General features: G+C 43.7%; 6 protein-coding genes across 6 annotated transcripts; 1 reads left to right on the top strand and 5 right to left on the bottom strand.

The window, feature by feature from the left end:
• Positions 1–5152: 5152 nt before the first annotated feature.
• On the top strand, positions 5153–5934 carry BDB00DRAFT_855168 (uncharacterized protein). The gene has a single exon (XM_053125704.1). It carries the CDS (start codon positions 5228–5230, stop codon positions 5807–5809), a length of 582 nt encoding a protein of 193 aa, XP_052973555.1. The 5' UTR covers positions 5153–5227; the 3' UTR covers positions 5810–5934.
• Positions 5935–6612: 678 nt separating this feature from the next.
• BDB00DRAFT_855162 (uncharacterized protein) lies at positions 6613–6960 on the bottom strand (the record flags this gene model as incomplete). The annotated part of the gene is made up of 1 exon (XM_053125703.1): positions 6613–6960. Exon 1 carries the CDS (start codon positions 6823–6825, stop codon positions 6616–6618), a length of 210 nt encoding a protein of 69 aa, XP_052973554.1. The 5' UTR covers positions 6826–6960.
• Positions 6961–11061: 4101 nt separating this feature from the next.
• BDB00DRAFT_878740 (uncharacterized protein) lies at positions 11062–13766 on the bottom strand (the record flags this gene model as incomplete). Its single annotated transcript, XM_053127774.1, has 4 exons — positions 11062–11813; positions 11949–12018; positions 13229–13507; positions 13728–13766. 4 exons carry the CDS (start codon positions 13764–13766, stop codon positions 11062–11064), a joined length of 1140 nt encoding a protein of 379 aa, XP_052973553.1.
• A 167-nt stretch (positions 13767–13933) lies between these two features.
• Positions 13934–14359, bottom strand: BDB00DRAFT_878739 (uncharacterized protein; the record flags this gene model as incomplete). Its single annotated transcript, XM_053127773.1, has 2 exons — positions 13934–14109; positions 14209–14359. 2 exons carry the CDS (start codon positions 14357–14359, stop codon positions 13934–13936), a joined length of 327 nt encoding a protein of 108 aa, XP_052973552.1.
• Positions 14360–17837: 3478 nt separating this feature from the next.
• On the bottom strand, positions 17838–18338 carry BDB00DRAFT_751168 (uncharacterized protein; the record flags this gene model as incomplete). Its single annotated transcript, XM_053118620.1, is given in 2 exon segments — positions 17838–18077; positions 18096–18338. Coding segments are annotated over 2 exon segments (483 nt in total), but the record flags the coding sequence as incomplete, so codon positions are not given.
• A 1104-nt stretch (positions 18339–19442) lies between these two features.
• Positions 19443–20126, bottom strand: BDB00DRAFT_745862 (uncharacterized protein; the record flags this gene model as incomplete). Its single annotated transcript, XM_053118539.1, has 1 exon — positions 19443–20126. A coding segment is annotated over one exon (684 nt), but the record flags the coding sequence as incomplete, so codon positions are not given.
• Between the last annotated feature and the right edge of the window lie 1545 nt (positions 20127–21671).

The following is a 21671-nucleotide window of genomic DNA, read 5'->3' as shown; positions in this document are numbered from 1 at the left end:
AAGCCACGACGCGCGCCTAGAACGAAACCAATTATCGACTACGATATTGTAGAAGATGTATCCAACATAACAGCCCAAATAAAGATCGGAGAACTTATCAAGGCTTGTCCTAAACTTAGACGAGACCTACATAGCTTCACTGCTGTACGCAGAAGAAAAGATAAATCTCTAAACATATTGGAACTGAAGCCAAATCTAGACTCAACTGCAGCATACGCAAATTTTCATCTGAAAGGACATCCAGTTGAAACCCTTATTGATACAGGAGCAGCCAAAACCTGCATATCAAGAATGCTTGCGGACACATTAAGTCTAAAGATTGATGGACCGTCAAACACAGTGTTTACTTTGGGCAACGGGAAGTTTCAAGCCTCCCAAGGAGTAATTCGAGACTTCAAAATCCAAGTTGGCAATTTCCTCGAAGTGCCTATTACAGTCGAAGTATTAGGTAATTGCCCAGTATCACTCATTATTGGAACAAACTTCTTGGATCTTGTAAAAGCAAAGATAAATTTTGAGGATGCAACCATCACCGTCAACTACAAAGGACAACAATCCTGTGCACCACTTACATACGTTCGAGAAATGCCCAGCAAGAAGACACAACGTTACCAAGAACCGCGTATAACATTATACGAAGAATCCGACGAATCCGACATAGAAGAAGAATCTGAAACCGAAAGCGACGACAGCAATTACGAATACTCCAGTAGCGAAAGCGACGAATCAACCTCATCAGAAGAAAGTGATGATGAAGAATCCTCGGGAGAAGAGGAGATCGAACAAACAAAACATGCAGAATTCTTTCTGAACGATGACCGCCAACGTTACAAACCAAATGTCAAGGAATGGACAGCTGCCGATGGATCACCCTGTTTTGAAGTCGAAACAGCCGAGGGATTCACAATACCACCAAAGGGAAAAGCATATTTCTATGGGAAATTACCTCGCACAATCTCTGCAGATGTAAACTTCTATCCGCAAATATCAGCGACTGCACCCATTGAAGCAACCAATTATCCTAGCATACGAGCCGGAGCCACAGACTGCACGATCACCCTGGAAAACTTTTCATTCTGCGAAGTAGATATCCCAAGTGGATTCCTACTAGGAGACTACATGGAGCAACATTATATACGAGACGATGACTCCGATACCGTATACTCTGAAGACTTGAACAATGAAGAGATATATGGTTACGATATCAACCTGCAATATCCATATCCAACACTGCAACGACAAGGAGCCCGATACGAGGAAGAGTTATTCTTCTTGGATCACGGTGCACAATCACCTACACTACTGGAGACCAGGAACATCGAGCCGAATAACACCATAGAAGTTTGGTCGAAAGAGAACATTACTATACCCGCCGATTTTACCACTCAAGTGCACGGTAGATTTCTCAGACCCACAACGAAACCACTATATTTTGTACCAGAACAAGGAGTCCACCCTGCAGAAACAAGACATGAATACTTCTGCCCAGACGTAGAACAAGGAGCCACAACCTTCACCATCACGATCAAAAATAATCTGCCTTCACAATTGATTATTTCACCACCGAGCTTTATTGGCACCTTTCATGAAATACAAGACAATGCAGACCCCGGAATAGAAACACCAATGGTGAACCGAGCCGAATCCAACAAAGATATTCCAACACCGACCCCGTTAACCGAAGAACAACTAAAGTTACTCAACATACCTGACATCCCTGATGACCACAATGGCAAGCTACGAAAAGCCTTTCTCGAACTCGTACGACAATATCAAGACTGCTTTGCCTGGACAGACGACGATCTTGGATGTACCGACCTATTGGAACATAAAATCACTCTAAAGAAGGACGCGATACCAGTAGCCTCCAAACCCTACAGATTAGCACCTGTAGAAGCTACTGCACTGAAAAAGGAACTCGATCGATACTGCCGCCTCGGAATAATACGACCATCCAACTCACCCTGGGCCGCACCTGTCATGCTCATCAAGAAAAAGGACAACAAGTCATACAGATTCATTGCCGACATGCGAGGGTTAAATAAATCATCTATACGACCGGCGACATACGTAGACAACTTTTGGCAGGAAATACAAGCTGCAGGACAATCCCGGATTTTTTCAAGCCTTGACTTAAAGGATGGATACTTCCAAGTAAAACTCGCCGAACAAAGCAAACCGCTAACGGCTTTTTCTACAAAATTTGGAGCATATGAGTTCAACCGACTACCACAAGGATACCACGCCGCACCATCTGTTTTCGTAACCCTAGTACGATTAGCATTCCAAAAAGAAGAAGACATACTTTGTCGATACCTGGATGACTTGAACGTGCATTCAAAAACAACTGAGGACCATCTTGAACACCTTCGCCGAGTATTTGAATGTTTACGAAATGCTGGACTAAAACTTGGAGTTAAGAAATGTTGGTTTTTCAAAACTGATATTTCATTCCTTGGACACATCATCACTGGAGAAGGAATTTGCGTAGATGAAGCACGCACCAAGAAAATTCGAGAATTACCAATACCGAAAACTGTGACACAGCTGAAGTCCTTTTTAGGCTGTATGTCATGGTACCGAAACTGGATACCGCGGTTCAGTGCGATAGCACGAGTACTATATAACCAGACCAAGCAAGATGCCAAGCCATGGGGAGAAGAGGAAACAAAAGCTTTTAATAAACTGAAAGAAACTCTTATTTCTCCACCCATCCTAGCACGACCAGATTTCCATAGACCTTTCATACTGAGAGTAGATGCATCAAAGGAAGCATTTGGCGCAGCATTAATGCAAAAGGACGACCAAGGAAAAGAGAGAGTAATATCTTACCACTCACGCGTCACCACAAAAGGAGAAAAGAACTATAGCAGTTCCCGATTAGAGACGGCATGTCTTGTCTGGAGTGCAAGACTCTTGAAACCATTCTTGTTGAACAAATTCGACGTGTATTGTGACCACAGCGCACTACGTGGAATATTAAACCAGAAAGAACCAACAGGCATAATGGCCAGGTGGATTGAGACACTGAGCGAATACGAATTCGACGTACACTACAAGAGCGCCCACCAAAACCGAAACGTTGACTTCCTCAGCAGACTACCAGGATTTGGAGAAACCACGAACAGCAAATTCGACCGTTGCCTACGATTCAAATGCGGAAATTTCGAAGACGTTGAACTGGAGAAAAAACAAGAAGAAAAGACGACGACTGACGAACCAATACAGCAAGACGAGAATACACCAAAAATAACCGAAGTCACCAACACAGGACATTCCAAACGCCGCGAACAAATCTAAAGATTCCAGACCACAACAACTGCATAACACTTGAAACACTGGACACAATCAACCAACGTACCACAAAGCCAACCGGACGCCGATCACAAACTGATTATCAACACATCACGAAACAACACTAATAGCAACATACCAACGTCGATCACAACACTATTACACCATCACCCCGCACAAAGCTTATTTTGAAACATTCTCAAATTACTCGACGACATACAATTACATCTACTGTGTCACAACCAAAATCACAATGGATAACAACATATACAACGGACTCAAGTATTATCTTGAAACACTCGAATACCCACCAACTAGTAGCAAGGAACTACGGAAAACAATTCGCACTCAAAACGAACACTATATCGTTATAAATGGAAAACTCTACCGCAAAGGATCCACGCCAAAAATGATCCTACAGAGGAGCGAGATCAAAGATGCAATCTGGATGGTACACAAACATCCTCTTGGGGGACATTTTGCATTCCAAAATACACTATTCAAGCTAAAAACAAAATACTACTGGAGAGGAATGGCGCAAGACGTAAAACAATTCATCGCACAATGCGACCGGTGTCACCAACACAAGAAACCCAACAACCAAGAAACACTATACCCGATTCCTGTTTCGAACATTCCGTTTGAGAACGTGCATATCGATATCAAACATCTACCAACAGCCCAGAGCCTACATCGATATATCATTGTAGCTATTTGTTCTTTCAGCAAATATGTCGAAGCACGTGCCTTACAAGTGGCAAATGCAGCAGAAGTTTCTCTGTTTGTTTACGAATGTATCATTACTATACATGGCTGCCCACGTGTTTTGTGCTCAGACAACGGCTTACCTATCCAAAACAACCTTGTAAATGCCGTCTGCAAGCAATACGGCATCGAACATCGACTCACATCACCATATCATCCACAAGCGAACGGACTAGTCGAACGATTTAATCGAACGGTCGGAGTCATGTTGAAAAGACTCAATAAAGAAGAAAAGAAGAACTGGCCAATGTACCTACCTGCACTACTATTCGCATACCGCAGCATTCGACAAGAAACGACGAAGAGATCTCCATTTTACTTGATCTACGGACGAGAACCACATACACCTTTCGACCGACACGTGCAACCACAAACAAACATTGCAGATCTCCTGGAAGAGGATGATGAGCGCGACGAAGATACGATCATACTCGACTTATTTGAGGAACATATCACAAGACTCAATACAATAAGAGAAGAAGCGATTGATACAATCAAAAGCGCACAAGCGGCACAGAAACGGAGAATCGAAAAGAAATTACTGCAGCAAGGCAAGGAACTGAAACGCCCTTTCCAAATTGGAGATACTGTTCAAGTATACCAAAATTACTTGGAAGGAAATTGGGCAGGACGCCTAGAAGATCTATGGGAAGGACCATTCTTGATTCACAAGGTCAACAAACGCGGTACCTATCGATTAAAAACGATGCAAGGAAGATTCTTACCGAACCCCTACCATGGAAACCGATTGCGCTCTTATACTTTACCTGATACCGAGTACCGAGCCCCAATATCTCAGGCATCGCTGCACATCATTACCGACGAGGTCGATGCAGTACCACCACAAGAAGATGTATCAGAATCAGACCAAGACGAAACAACACAGACGATGCCGCAGCAAGGAAAATCGAGAAGGACTAAAAATGCAGGAAATCGGAGAAAAACAAAGAAAAAGAAGAAAAGAGATAGTAGCTATCGACCTACTAGAGGACGTTCATAGAACAATAACTCTGAAATATAAACGTGCATATGCATAAAAAAGAATTTATACATTTCAAAAAGAACATATTATAAAATACGTGGAGAAAAAGACTGTAAAAGAAAAAAAAACATATATAAAGAAGAAAAAAACATCAATTCTATCATACCACTTGACATTGTCTGTACAATGAACAACAACAACAACAACACCCCAGCATCTTGGAGCAACAACAACACCGAACAAACCGGTATATTCGTCCAAGCCCCTTGGACAGGGACCCCTTCCAGCAACAATGACGAAGGCTGGGGACCAGCACCAACACACATACCAACCTTGCAAGAAGGAGGTTGGCAATACGAGCCAATGGATATAGACGACGAATGGGAAGATCAACGAACAGCGTCCCCAAAGTCGACTTTTACTAGAACATCAACAAAAGATGACGCGGAAATAGCATTTGAAAAAATCAACAGTTTCCTGAACGAGGACCTCGGAACGATTACAACGCTAATCAACGAATACTCTCAAGCAACACCACTCCTGGAAATGAGGGAACTGATCAATCAAAAACTTATACAATTGGCGGGACGTACCAACAGACTCGTAGCAAAATGCCGAGTCCATCCTCACCCGTATCTCACGGACGACCAAGTGCGCGCTATCATCATCAACATCATCTTGCGTAACACATTCACGTGGATTCCTACAAACTTATACTGCAAGGACTGCTGCCTTACGATGTTTGGTAGACATGATACCTCAACATAAAAAACACACACACACATATATACATATATATCAATATTATATCAACTATCATCATCCTGTAAGCCAAGAAAGGCAACAAGAAACTGTATACCAACGAAAACTCAAAAAAAAAAAAAAAAAAAAAACAGGCAAACAAACAAAAAACACACACACACATATATACATATATAATCCCAATTTATCATTATCATATTCATATCACTGCCAACAACTGTAACCCAAACAACACACACACACACACACACACACACACACAAATTATATATATATTACAAATCCTCCTATTACCATAAATAAATCTTTACAATGGGTGCAGAATATATAAATCGATCATAAATCACAATACAGTCAAACAAAAAAAAAAAAAAAAAAACATACAAACAAAAACACGCATACACAAAGCGTAGCTTCCGACCAACACAGACAATTCAAACAAAGGACAAAGCGCCGAAACACACAGAGTGACTCTACGATCCGTAACCAAATCCACAACAATACAAGGGAGCGCCAACACATACGCAAAGCGACTCTACGATCCATACACAAATTATCAATGCAATCGAACGGATGGAGCACCGAAACACACAGAGCGACTTTACGATCCACACAATCAACACAACAAATCAAAAGGATGGAGCACCAACACATACACAGCGTGACTTTACGATCCAAGGAACATCACAAAAGAATTACAACAAAAATACGAACGGATGGAGCGCCGACGCACATACAGAGCGACTTTACGGTCCATTATACAACAATTTAAACGATGTGGGACCATCTTTTTCCGGGCCCGAGGAGGTGTGTTACCCCGAGAACCACCCATAACAAATAAACCAAACATACAAAAGAACCACACACCAAGCGGCAATCAGAATACAATACGTAACTACCGCAGCAACCGCAGCAACTCTACAACTCTCTTGCACCCCCAAATTATCAAAAGGAACAACTATAATTAGAACGAACCCTTTACCTTGTAAAGATTCGATGAACAGCTTGTTGAATAAGAGCATTACCGCAGCATCCGCAGTAACAACAACTACCGCAGTAACAACAACTACCGCAGCATCCGCAGTAACAGCAAGTTACCGCAGCATTGGCGTTGCGCAGCAACCGCAGCAACCGCAGCAACCGCAGCAACCGCAGCATGAATTATCTTAGACATTATTAAATAACCAGAAAGATATAAATACCCCATCATTTTTATTTGAATAAAGACATTGAATTTCTACCTCCCACTTTTGACTTAACTTTTCAAGTGTTGTTTTCAATCACTCAAGACCTAAACACGGCTTGTTTTATCTTACATATTGTTTATTGCTCATAACTGAAGCTAAATAAACTCTTATATTAAGACCAGACGTAACATTCCTGCTCTTATTTCTCATTTACTTGGACAGACGTAACATTCCTGATCCTTATTTCTCATTCATTTTGGACAGACGTAACATCCCTGATCCTCATTTCTACTCACTGAGCTTAATCAAGACAACAGCTCCCTACTATTTACAACCTTGGACATAACCCATACACATTTTTACCTTACTTTACACTCATATCACTTCACAACCCGTCTGTAATAAACGATATTATTACTGGTGCTCACTACAAAACATACACATAAACCGTTACGCAACTACCTGGAATACCCCAAATTCACCGTAACAGTATGGTCATTGCAAATGCTGGTCGGACAGGAAATTGGCGGCGACATAGGATGAATGGGTAATCGCCCTCAGTTGTGCACATATTAATCCGTGGCAGATAATACTTAGTACCTTCATGTCCTTCATCAATTTTCTTAACACCAATACTCCATTCAAGAAGTCTGGTGACAAAAACTTTTGTACCATTGCATAAGCCAGCGTCAGGATCAAGGTTCCGAAGGATGACCAATGGCATGCCAACTTTGAGCAGCAGGGAATGTGCTGGAGCACCACTTGCGCTAATGCTGTTCAAGAACTCAACTGGATAGTTGGCAGCAGCAGCTTCTGGGTCATCGTGATTAATGACGCAGTCGTTCAAATTATATATGCGTGCTGTGCCAGGGAAAACAGAGAATGCTGCATCGTTGATAATGTCGACGTCAATATTTTTTGCTGCTAATATAGCTTGTTTGCTGAATTCATGTGGTTGAGGATCGGGATTGCAGATAGTAGGGTAGATGGCGTCAATCAATGACATTGGATTGCTTGTGTTGTTGCGCCATTCTGGTGGTATCTCGACACTGGTTGTATACGGTGGACGACCATCCCTAATGGCGAGAAGGGTATCGGCAAATGCTGCAGCATCAGGACTTGCATTGAGTACTGGCATGTTGACAGTCAAATGCAGTACTTGAACTGCCGACCAAAAAGAAGCAGAGCGAATGCATTCTCCAATAACTTGGGACCGTGTCCCTCTTTTGACGACAGGGAGTAGCTGGCGAAAGTCACCACCGAAAACAACGACTTTTCCTCCAAACGAAACACGTTCCTAGTGGGGATCTACAGCACCTATGATATCCCTCAAGGATCTGTCGACTGCTTCAAAATTGTGCTTGCTGCATATGACTGCTTCATCCCAAATAATAAGCGATGCTCTCTGTATGAGATATGCATGTGGACCACCAAGACGCAAATTGCAGCTCATGCTTTCGTCGGCATTCAAGGGAATTTTAAAGCGACTATGCGCAGTTCGCCTACTAGGTAACAAAATAGCAGCAATACCTGAAGAAGCAACAGGCAAGGCTATCTGATCGTGGGAGTGAGTGTGGCTCAAGAGTGCCTTGAAGAGCTGCGACTTGCCGGTACCACTAGGACCATTGATAAAGAAAATATGCGAACTATACTCAGTTGTAGGAGCATCTATGGCATCAGCAATGGTATCAAACGCATGATGTTGGCCTTCATTCAATGTGGGAAGCAAAGCTTGAATTAGCTGGTGCTGTACTTCTATATTGTACTCGCGCCTTTCTACAATTTCCAGAGCTTCTAGTGGTGGCAGCCGATCTAATTCGGTAACGAATTCTTGTGGTATGGAGGGGAATTCGGTAAGATGGTGGCCTGTTGAATTCAATCGCATTTCTAAATCACTGAGTGCACGTTGATATATTTGCTCGATTTGATCAGGTTGCAACTCATTCTCATTGGAAAGTGATAGCGTTCTACGCATTTCGAGAAAGTAGTCGTCGGCCATTCGATCACGGTGGTTGTTCCATAAGGTAAGTGGGTCGGTTGGTGATGAATCGATGAGAATATACACAAAGAGTGCTCGAATTGCAGCTGCAGATGGCGCGGTAATGGATGCCTCAGCCAAACAGTCGTCCCATTCCAGATTTGACTCCAAAAAACCATAGGCGACGGCCGCTTCTTGAAAAGTTGCATATACAACCCCATCCTTTGTCCTCAACGCTTCGAAGCTTATTGGTCCTCGGACATGCAAAAGAAAGAGACGAAGGGCATATAATGGCATGTTGGAAATTGAAGCAGCATATATGCGAGACACTACGTTCTGTACTGGTGGGTTGGTGCGAGGATTCCATCTATCGTTTCAGTCGTCCCAAGTATAGTGGCAAGAAATTTGCGTATACGTGTACTGACATGCAGCAGGATCCCGAGCACAAAGAGCAAAGAAACCGAGTAGCCTGGTCCCAGTAGCTGCAGCATTGCGAGCTAACTCGAATTCCTGAGGTGTCATATCGCCCCGAAATACCATCAGCTGTTCGCCAGGCAGATGGATGTCTAAGCGCGCTACGGTTGAATGGTGCATATGCACTCTGAATTCCAGCGTTCTCCAAACTGCCTCACATGGTCCTATGTATCGTGCATTCTGATACTCGACTACTTCATCAATGGCGTCAGGTTGGGCAGCTGTGTCAGTGGTAGCAGTCCGCGTTCTCGCTTCAAGTTGCACTTGGTCAGATCCCTTAGTGATGTACTTGCACAAATATTTGATGGCTCGAGCAGAGGTACAGATTTCGACGTTAATATGAGCATCATACTTTTGGCTAAGATACGGGTTGTAGGGAACGACATGTCGGTTGGTGGCGGTGAATCGGCTTCGTTGGAAAGTATGCTGGCGTTGATTTTGGCGTCGTCGATACATAGGATAACCATCACGATTCACGCGTGTCTCTGGAGAAAATGGCTTGGGATAATGCTGTGAGCAACGACTGTTTTTCATACAAACAGCATCTGGTGCAGCATCTCCACAAGGGCCATGTATCATGCAGGAAGTGACCGTTGCATACAATTGAGGGTGAGTCAACAGATCGGGTAATTCAGCATACACAAATCTGTTGTAATCAGTTGGCATGTGGGGTCGGTCTTGCTCGTTTAAAATAAGTAGGATATGCACATGCGGCAATCCTCTTTTCTGACATTCCACAGTTGCCAAATACCCTTCAACCTGACCAAAGCACTTCGAGTCCACAATATGGTGTAGCAATTCGGTGATCTTCATGTTGAAAACTCGAGAACAAATGTCCGGTCGATCAAAAACCTTTTGCCCAGGGAGCAGCTCAGCAACGATTTCTGGCCACTGCGGATTGCAGGTGAAAGTGATGAAGAGGGTAGGATTTCCACGTTGACGAACAATGGCAAGGCCGTCTTGAAGCATTTGTTTTATATAGCGTGGTCCACCCGTAAATGAAGAAGGAAGAATGATGGAGCGACCAACTTGACGTGGATCCACAGCATCACCAACACCGCTATACAATTCAGCACGAAGATCTTCTTGATGTGTCGAAATGAAAAACAACCGGGCACTATCAATACGGGCGTAGTTGTCCACGACCAACTGCTGAAACAAACGCCCGAAATGATGATGGAACGTTTGATCATCGCCACGAAACATCAGCATATATGCGCAGAAATCGAGCAAAGTGACAGTAACTGTTTGGTTATCTGCTGATCGACACCTCATTCTGTGATACCATCCATTGTCACCGTTAGGAAACATAAGCACATAATGGAGCGGCATATAGGATGGGTGAAGGGAGCTTATTTGGCGTAGTCCTTCAGTGCGGTCATGGATCACGATATCATGCGGTGTTGCCGAACCATCAACTGAATTTTCAACGACCATTGCTGCTACTTCGGGATAAGCTTGTTGATCGTATCGCCTTCCCAAATCGCTCGCTGTACGAATTACAACACTGATAGATCCCACGGGATGATCGCCATGTGTTTTAGCTGCTGTCATGAGAGTTGATGCAAATGGATTGTGTTCCTGCATCACACGTTGCAAAGTTGCAATCGTGTCCGAACTTAATCTAGAACGCAACGTCGTTCTTCTCGCCGATTGTTCCTGTCTTCTGCAAAGTATATTTGCGCGAATTGAGCCTGTGCGGTTTCAGGTGCACGCAACGAACCAAGACAATGGTACATAGTGCCATTATTCTGGAAAGTAGAAACTCCATTTCTTCCACTTGCCAGATCATAATCCCAATTGGTGTGGATGGAGGCGAAGGCAAACAAATTGCTGTAAGCCCTAATGTTGGTATGGAAATCCACAGCTACTCGTTCTGTTGAATCATAATGGATCAGAAGATCATAAAGTGGTGCAGGAGGAGCGCGAGGAAGAGGGAGACGTATCTTTCCATGAGTACAGCAAATGCCAAAGCGTGGTCTCAAGAGAGAGGAGGATTTGATACGCTCATCTATCCACATTCGAGCATGACAAAAAGAGCAGGTGGTGTCCATTCGAGGGAAAATATGACGACGATACGAAGCTCCGGGCGTATAGCAGATGTTTGGACCGAAAATATGTTCAGGTATGAAAGGAATAGTGCAGGCTTTTTGGAATCGAGCGCCATGTTGGGATTCAACGTTACCAGGATGGAAAGGACAGCTGCGGTTAGAAGAGCGCAAATGATCGGGTGATCCACATCTAGAGCAACTGCGTACAGAAGCAGTACTATTATTGTTGGTAGTGGTGTTGGTGCTTGTTGTCACATCATCGTTGGTTACTAAGTCACTGACAGGAGTGTCCTCATCCTCAATAATGTTATCCTCAGCAACTATTCGAAATTTCATTTGTAAACTTTCTTTCTCCTAAAGGATGACATGGATCGCCTATCAAGGAAACACGCACTCTCTGTTGCTCTCTCTCTCTCGCTCTCTCTCACACCTTATGTGTATAGCAGCTGCAATACCTTCAATGGTGCTAGCTTGCAGTTCCACTGGATTCTCAATAATGATATTCATAGTGTCTTCCTGCTGTTCCTACGTTCAAAGGGAATAAGAAAGGAAAAATAGACAACATAAGCTAGTTCAGGTGCATACATTTTCAGAATCAAGAAGTCTGCGCCGGACATTGCGCTCATTCAAAGGACATCCACGGAAAGAAACACGTTGGTGAGTAGTCGACCCGCAGCGACAGGTGTGAACTTCGAGTGATTGCTTTTTGTGAAAAAAAATTTTAAAAAATTGAGTAAAATGCCCGGCTTTTGTAAAAAGTCGTTCCATTTGAATTCGAATGAAGCTTCCAGCGACACATTTGGTGTTCATAAGTTGTCTGATTCCGGGGCAATACCTCTTGAGAACTCATATTATGCAAAAACAACAGCTTGCAGGTGAAACAAATTGTTACATAACAAAAAAAGTAAGCTGAGCAATAGATACCAACGCCAGCCACAACTATTTCCTTTTTTGTACAATAACGTAAGGGCTAATCGATTTTTAATAGAAGATAAAAGGATATAACGTTTAAACAGTTTAAAAAGGTTTATACAAAACCTAAACCTTTTAAAGAATTAATAAAAAAAGTTAAAAAAATCTTAAACGTTCAAAAAATAAAAAAATTATAATCTAATTTTTTATTTTTTCATATATATGTTTAAACAATGATATATCTTTAATTAATAAAACCTTTTAAGGAATTATGGTTAAGGATTAACCCCCTTAAGAACCTTCCACTGAGCTTTGATCATCATCGTGGTTTTTGCCAACAGGATACCTTCGGGAATGCTGCTTCGTGCCCATCTAACCCACCATTCAGGAGCATACCACCTCCTATAAAGATACACTCAAGCATTAGGCAGGCCGAGATCCACACATAAGTTGTACATTTCGTCAACAGTACGAAAATACAACTGCTGCTCGTTTCAGGTACCAACTACATTTTTCTTAATAATCATTATAATATGATTTGTGGATCGACATAACATTCCTACCTCCTTCGAGTGCAGTTAACGGGTGCCAATTATAATGCTTTTGCATCATATCTTTGATGGCATTTCGAATTTCTAGGTCACTATATATACTGCCAGTTCTATCTTCCCTAGGACGAAAAATTGCACTTATATACGAAATAAAGCTCGAGCCTCATCCAGAATATTTTGCAGTCTTGCTGTTTTGGGTTCTGCTAAGCGTTTCTTCACTGAGCAAATGAGATGCCATAGATTAGTCTAAGCACTCTCCCATTTGTCCAGACTGCTTCTATAGCACAGATCTGTCCCCAGTCCTCATCCGTAAACATGAACTTGGTTTGAAGACCAGCTTGCTTTAAGCATGTAGAAAATTCGGCAATAACACCAACATGAAATGTGTCATCCTCGCCATCATTAACTAGCTGACTCTGTGGTGTAAGCTTCAGAAGCATGTATGCAATCGGAAACCTGACACCAATTACAGTTGCAACTGTCCTAAATAGTTCGTATCCTGCTCGGTTTGTCTTAAATGTAGAATCGACATGGTATTCCTCTGCTAGTTGCTGTGATCCACAAATTACATCATATAATCGCATGGTAAAACCAATAGCCGAGTATTTACTCTATGCTGAGGTGAAAATCTGTTTATTGGCTATTATATTTAATTGATTCTATAAGTAATGGTTCTTGTCTATTCTCAACACGCCGAAGTGATTTTATGCACGATCCTCACATATATTTAATATTAAGTAGTAGCTAATTATTTAGGACAATTTGACATACCTTGTGGACACCCTTGTCAGCGGCTCTGTCGGCGAGCATCTCTGCTGATCTGAACTGGTTGTCGTGCAGTATATATTGGTCTTGGCACTACTGGCACGCCCCTGCGTTATTCTTGTCGCTTCTTGTCGAAACTGACGGATAAGGTTACGATGCAGCTGTTATGCATCTAATTCGATGGCATTTGCAGCGATGTATGCACGTACATTTTATGGGACGGCGTTATTTTCGACGGCAGGTGCAGCCCTATGCCCATAGGAATGTTCGATGTTCAAGTAAAAGTAACCATTCACTCTGTCGACCATGCCACCATGCCGCTGATGCAGCCTTTGCATCAGAAAGTTGCCATGCACTGATGCAATTGTAAACGAAATGCAGCTTGACCCTGCACATCGGAATCTTGTGAGCATCGGAAAAGGAAAGAATAGCCGTGGTTCTGTTCGGTACGCTTCGTAGTAATGGTATCCGTCAACAGCCTAGATACGATCGCGGATGTTGATCACAAGTTGCGAATCTGACAACGCCAACATATCGTCGTCAAGTTGCACATACGCGTCGAGGCTGTAATCTTCGAGACTGTTGGCTACGTTCCTCAAATTATGACGCGAAGGAATCAGCTCGAGTACTTTGTCCATTGTCAGGAGTAACTGCTCTGCGATTGGTTTACCAACATCACTTTGGCGTTTACAGCATTTCTACACGTGCTGTAATCTTGTCTATTGCTAACAAAAAATAGCAAAGGGCGATGAGATTTGCAATTACTGCATCTTTTCAATTCAGGTTGCTCGAGTGTTACTTGGGCTTGGATTTGTTGCTGATTTTGTGGTTCCTTTTTGAGGAACAAGTTTAAAAACCCCAAAACTGAAAAACGGATTTTGGTTCGATTACATGATTAACTTTCAGAGAAATTAAGTTCCGAAATCCGTTTCCGTAATTTTTTTGAAATGGCTAGGTAGGCTTGCCCCAGCCGTTTTAATTTTTTCACGGGCACGTGACCTATAGAATTTTTTTTTGTATAGAAGATGATTTATTGAGATACTGTTGATGTCGGTATTTATAAGGCAAGAAAGGATACTTACATAATCTGATAGTGTTACTATGCTATAGATGAGTTTTCTGCATATATCCGTCTGAGGGCTAGTGTGGTGCTGGCTGCCACACTATCTGGCCAAAAGGTCGTGCCGTCAAATACATAACGCCAGTGTGCATTCCAGATGTGGAGTATTGTTGTAGCGATGATACAAAGGAAGGGCAATTTGTACTCGGGCTTCACGGAGAGTGGAGAAGCGTTGAGAGACACAAGATGATCAAACGTCAACGCACCATTATCAACCAGGAAGCGCTGGCTGATGGTCGACCATACTTGCAATTTTTTAGGGCAGGACCAGAAAAAGTGCTGTGGGTCTTCGACCGCAAGACAAAAAACACATGTTGGGGATTCGAAAACGCCTGGGATTAGCTGATGTAACCTTTGTTTGCAAGATATCTTTTGATGAAGAAGGCGCCACCAGACTGTGTGGGCTCTATGAGAAAAACACGAGTTCTAGAAAAGTTTCCATCGCTTTTTTGATGAACTAGGATACCAGTCAAAAAGGTGCTCAAATGTGGTGAGCTGACTGTAGCGAAAAGTTTTGGGTGTGATGTCGTCAAGTGCAGTACCTGCAGCAGTAGTAGCAAGAAGAACAAGCGGAGTATTCTTATTCATAGGAACGGCAGTAGGTTGAGCTGGTTGAATGGGTATAATCTTGAGAGCATCTGTGGCGCAGAATAATGAGAAAACGCAGCCAAAGGTTTTAATGGCAGAAGTACGGCTACTGGGAATGAGCAGCGGATTGATAGCCGATGATGAGTGTGAAAAAGAACCGAGACAGGAACGCAGGATCGGAAGGATGAAAGATTCGTGGTCTTCTTCAAGTTCAAGCAGAGGTAAAAGCCAGCGAAACTGCAAGGCAGAGTGCTGTACCACTGGGTCGAGTATAGCCAGGCCTCCTTCCTGTCGTGGGCGTGTACAGGTTGCAAAGCTGACAGGTGGAAAGGCTTTTTGAGTCACGAATTGATAAATCTTTTGCCAGATCTTTTGTAGGTATTTTTTGGTAATGGGTAAAATCCATATACCATACCATACTTGGCTCAAGAGTAAGGAGTTAGCGACTAAGCCGCGTCCTTGGATCGATAACGAGCGTTGAGACAGTATTTGAACGTGCACTGTGATCTTTTCTTATATTCTTAAAAGATACTGATCCAGCTGCGCTTTCATACTCGATAGCAGGAAACTAAGATAGGTAGCAGGGGTCGTGCAAGAGGCATCGTGCCATTCAGTAATACTGGCGCGTTGTAGTGTGGACATCCAGGTGGTCTGTTGCTTCCCACATAAGGAAACAGCAACGGTCTTGTCTCTGTTGAGTTTGGCGTTTGATGCGTGGCTGTACAGATAGAAAATATGGAGGAGCTCACGCAGTTCTTCTGGCTGTGTCAAGAAGACAAGAATGTCGTCTGCATATGCAAGAACTTTGAGCCGTGGTGGTGTGGTCACCGTTCTAGGGCGCAGTGGGCTTGTAGGTTGTCCAATTCGAAGCCAGGGATAGTGGAAGTAGCCAGTATCGCCTATAGTAGCGGTTCTAGCGCTAGGTTGAATAGCAGGGGTGATAAGGGGTCGCCTTGCTGGAGCCCTCTGCCTTGTGGACTTGGGGCCGCTAGATGACTATTGATGTTGATGCAGAGCTCAGTGTTGAAGAATAAGGAGCAGATGTTGTCGATCAGCGTAGGAGGGAAACCAAAGCAGGTGAGCACATAGTATAAATATTGGGGATAGACACGATCGAACGCTTTACATCCGTCAAGTAGGAGGGCAATGCCAGGCATGTTGTATTTACGAGCAAGATCCATAGCCAAACGAGCGGCGATACCATTGTCGGCAATAAGACGTTGCTGGAGGAATCCGGTTTGATGTTGATCAATCAAATTTTGGCATAGACTGACGAATCTTGAAGCAACCAGTCGTGTAAATATTTTGGCATCGGTGCATATTAGTGAAATCGGACGCCAGTTGGCAAGATCAGTAAGGTCACCTTTCTTGGGAAGAAGGATGACTACTGATTTTTGCCATGTCGCTGGGAACTCCCCTCGGGATAGTGCATTATTCAAGACTTCGGTGAAAAGCTGACGGCAGGTTGGGTGCTGAAAGAGCAGCTTTAGGAATGGGTAAGGAAATCCAGCGATCCCTGGGCTGCTCTGGGTCAGAAGCTTATTGAGGCAGGCTTCGATATCTTCGTCAGTCCATTCTTGTGGCATTTAGTCACAATCAGTCTGGGAGAGTCTGGTGTCGCGAGGCAAATAGGCCAGAATGGCACCTATACCCGAGTCTAGCACTGGATCAGCAGAGTACAGATGGCGGTAGAACTGGGATATGCAGTCTAGTAGCGCATCAGGGCTGCGGACAATAGCACCATCTTCTGTATGTAGGGCTTGGATAATTTGTCTCTGTTGGCGATCGCGGCAGCGGTAAAAGTACTTGTTTGAACGTTCACTTTTTTCCCTCCATCGGATGCCTGCTCATAGCACCAAAATATTGGCTTCTTTGTCGGTAATATCGTCGATTTGTTGCTCAGTGTCAGCGATTTGCTGGCTGATGCTGCTGATATATTCATCGTCTTCGCTGTTGTTGGTGGCGTGATGATTGGTGCTGTGGTTGCTTGTGGTATTGTTGTCAGTAGTGTCAGTATTTTGTTGGGGACTTCCGATGGTGTTGTTGATATTGTTGTTAGTGTTATGTATGTTGTGGTTGATGCAGCTTTGGTGTGCATGGTTGCTGATGTGGCTAGTGGCGCTGTTGCTGTGAGGCGGATGTTGTTGTTGTTGTTGTTGCTGTTGTTAGTGGATGGCAATAGACAGGTTGCGTTGTAACTGGCAGTGCGATCGGTGTAGTGATTTGAGGGTTCTTTGTTGCTGTGAATGTTTGCGACGTGTGTAACTTTGGACAAAGGATTTTATGCATGCTTTCAGAAAGTCCCATTGCACGTGAGCCGGAGCGTCGGGCAGAACGGAGGCCCTGGCATCAAGAAAGTTTGTCAATTCATAGCAAAAGGTTCTGTCGTGGACGAGGTACGGATTCACACGCCAAATGCCAGGGCCTGTCGGCGGTGCAAAGAGTTTGAGTCCGATAGACACGGCTTTGTGGTCGGTGTGGTTTGATACATGGGTTACTGTTGGTTGTGCTGCTGCAGGCAGTAAGTCGCCTGAGAGTAGAATGAAGTCGCGTTTGGATGTGCCAAGAGGGCCCTTATATGTATAGCTATTGAAGGCAGTGGCATCAGATTTGAGTGGATCAAACCAGGATAATGAGAGCCACTGTACCTATGAGTTGGCAGCAACTCGCAGGTGTCCGGGTATATGAATGTTATAATTATAGTCGCCCAACATGATGCTGCGATGCGGTAGGTGTTGATCATTGCAGATCATGGTGGCGAGTTCAGCATAAAACGGTGGTCGAAGAGAGCGATCGGCAGGGGCATAGACGACATATATAGTGATCGGGTCAAAGAGGTGATGGCGGTGAGTTAATTCAGCTACGAGGAGACGGCCATCAAGCGATGACCAGAGAGGTGAAATCTCCAGGTCAACATCGAAAGATAAAAGACCACAGTGCTGGGTCCAAGTACTAGATGTGACGTGAAGCTGAAGGGAGAAACGATCGTGATCATGAAAAGTGCTGGCATGGGTTTCTTGGAGAGCTAAGATTGTGCAAGACAGTGTCGAAATTTGGTCAATGAATGGTTGATGTTTTTTGGTGTATATTTTTTTTGAGGTCTCAGCAGTTGAGCGAGGCTAGAGATATTTGTGGTTGCGGGATTTCTGTGATCATGGTTGGTATGGCTTAGTTGGGTTACTGTATGGAGCCATGTTATCGCCTCCGTCGGCAATAACTGCTGGGATGGTGGTGGTGGCATTGGGTTCAGAGATTTTCGTGAGAGCAACTTTATTGTTCGTCTTTTTGTGTTGCTGACGATCAGCACGCTTTTTGGTGATGGACTTAGGAGTTGGGCCTTTGGCCGTTTTGCTCGTGTCGCCTTTGTTCGTGCCAGTGCGAGTCATGCCTTTGCCGTTTTTGCCTTTGCGAGACGAACGAGATGGCATTGCCAATGTTGCATTAGTGTGGTTGCTGTCATTGTCGTCGTGCATATCGTTGTCTGCGTCACTTTACTCGTCGACTTGTTGCATATCATCGTCGTCACATTGTTCGTCGTTGTCACATTGTTCGTCGTCGTCACATACCTCGTCGACGTCTTTATTAGCTGGTGTTGCTGTGCTGTCGATACAATTTTCGTCGTGTTGATGATGCTGAATGTCCTTGCACTTGTTGGTAGGTTCTGCTGATGCCTCATCTCCTACGAGCGTGATATCTTTATGTTGAGCCTTGGCGACATCTGCAGCATTGTTTTGAGGTGATGCAGCTAATAGATGCTGGGTGACTGTGGCAGGAGCAGCTGTAGACACGGTGCTACTCATAGTCGCCGATGAGGATGTAGACGTGGTTGCAGCTGCATGCGTTTCTGCAGAAGGTGTAGTGGGACTGTTGCTTACATCTGTGTCATGTGCCGACCGCAGACATTTCTGCCCGGTTGTAGCGTCGTTGCTATATGGGTAATCGCGAATGAGGTGTTTTGGGCTGTTGCATTGATAGCAACGACGGTCGCGACGAGCAAGATCTTTTATAAGAGGACATGCTGCAACTCCATGGCCATGTTGGTGGCAGTAGAAACAATGTTGCTCCATGCCTTTCCAGGAGGCTAAGATGCATCGATTGCCAGAGAAAGGGATCACATGCTGTAGTGGTTCAAAGGCATCATGCGTTGGTTCCACTGTACGATCGAGGATTGCATAGCCTTTACCATGAAACATGGTCGAAATTGGATCAACATAAAGGCCGATGTGAGCTATTTTTCCAAATCGACTCATGGTGGTGTTGAGCAAGGGTGTTAATTTAGCAGGCGAGAGAAGAGGGAGCTGTTCTAAATTAATGCAGTACACATCGTTTTCTGCTTGGAGAGTGATGATGCCAAAGACTGTACGCGATCCCACAGTTACACCAGTTGTGCAGACTGCTGTACAGGATTCCATATCTTCAAACGAAAAAATAGCCCCATTGAAGCTTTTTGGTACTGGTGTATGTCCAACGGCCTTAGGGTACTGTTTCTTCAATATCGCCATGAACTTTTGAGGGTGCGAGCCTATGTCACGGAATTCAAAGAAAGCGCTGTTAGGTTCATTGGAGCGAATCCATTGGCGATTGTTGCGTTGCGTCGACGCGGCTGCTTTTGCAGAGGTATCCCCAAAAGCGGTGACAGGTTTGCCGCGAATCGTTCGTTCATACGTTTGGAAGTTTTGCCACTGTTGCGCAGGAGATAGTGGTTGAGGCAGTGGAGCCGTCTCTCTGGACGACGCATGGTGGTATTTGGTGGCGATGGTGAAGTTGCTGGTAGAGGATGCTCCGGCGGAGGATCCTGATTGGTTGATTCTACCATTTTGTGATGAATAGTGGAAAAAACCCCCGTGGTGGTCGTGACCTATAAAATAGATAACCCGTTCGGAAAATTAAATAGCCGGAAGAGAAACGCCAACTTTTTTTGTTTGAGATCGTTTCAAAAGTAAACATTCACCTCTACATAATGTATTACATAGTGTCTATGTTTGCATTCTTCTTTACTGGAGAGCTTATACAAATTTAGGTGAATACGCAGCATACTTACTGTTCTTTTTGCTCACCAAACATCGACTATAAAGCATAATTTTGTTAGACAAGGAGATGATCATCTAAATTCTCGAGTATAAAGCAAGCAGTAGAAGTTAATAATAGACAAAGCTAAAAAAGATAATAAGAAGGGAGGGAGTGACATAAAATTCAATAATGCAGTGGCAGATATGAGGAATTTAAGAAAGATAACGCGTAAATGGATGACCATCGCTCATTGTTCTTGCTCTTGCTCTTGTTCGTCTAGCTCGAAATTGTCTAACTACCGTACTTACAGATATTCGTCAACAATATCATTTTCGACAACATCGTCAAACATATTCCGTTGACGTACTCCAAGTATAGAGCGATAGCTATGAGTGCTTTCATTTAATTTTAGAGCACGAGCGATCTTTTGTTCGACAATGCTTTGTCTTGACTAATCGCCGCTGTCATCGTGAGCTTTGTGGTCTTATTATAATTGTTGCAGCCGGAGCTGCTGGTGCTGGTGCTGGTGTTGCTGTTGTCGTTGTTGGTGCTGTCGAAGTCGACGTGAATGTTGAGACTAAAGAATAACAGAAAAACAAGTTGACGTTTCTCTTTGGCTATTTAATTTCCCATACGGGATATCTCTTTTTCTAGGTCACGTGTCCGTGAAAAAATTAAAACGGTGGGGTAAGTGCTAGGTAGGCGCCAACAATCTGTAATCCCTTGCGTAGACCACGAAAAAGTGGAGTGTAACTCTTTGTGTAGACCAACTTATATTATGTTGTCTTCTAGTGACGCTCTGTAAGTGAGATATAATATCTAGTGATAGCCATTTACCACGCATGTCTGACACTCTTTTCTGAACATTATTGTTTTTCTTTTTTTATTAGAAGAATATGCTGTAGAGAAAGAGAAAAAAAGTGAAGATTAAGTGAAAGTGTATACAGATATGTTAAAGAAGATAATGTATGGTTCTGCTTTTTATCAGAGTATATGATGCTCTTGGTCGCCTTAATCTTCACTGTCCGAGTCATCGTCATCTGGATATTTGAAACAGCCGTAGTCAACGCTACTCTCCATGTAGAATAGCGCCATATTGCTGAGGGACTGTATTCTTCTGCTAGGCTAATGGTGCAATCGCAATCTTCTTCCGTCTCACCGGGCGACTCAGGATCTTCCCCAATAAGGCGCATACCGACCTCTGGAAGAAGAACAGAGGCTATATATTCCGG

Source organism: Zychaea mexicana (assembly GCF_025766255.1).
Source record: "Zychaea mexicana strain RSA 1403 chromosome Unknown BDB00scaffold_146, whole genome shotgun sequence".
Taxonomy (NCBI): Eukaryota; Fungi; Mucoromycota; class Mucoromycetes; order Mucorales; family Lichtheimiaceae; genus Zychaea; species Zychaea mexicana.
The sequence above is the reverse complement of the archived record's forward strand: the minus strand, read 5'-3'. Positions and strand labels throughout refer to the sequence as shown.

Excerpts from the sequence above, each read along its gene's own strand:
- BDB00DRAFT_855168 (XM_053125704.1), top strand. The coding sequence starts at position 5,228 with ATGAACAACAACAACAACAACACCCCAGCATCTTGGAGCAACAACAAC.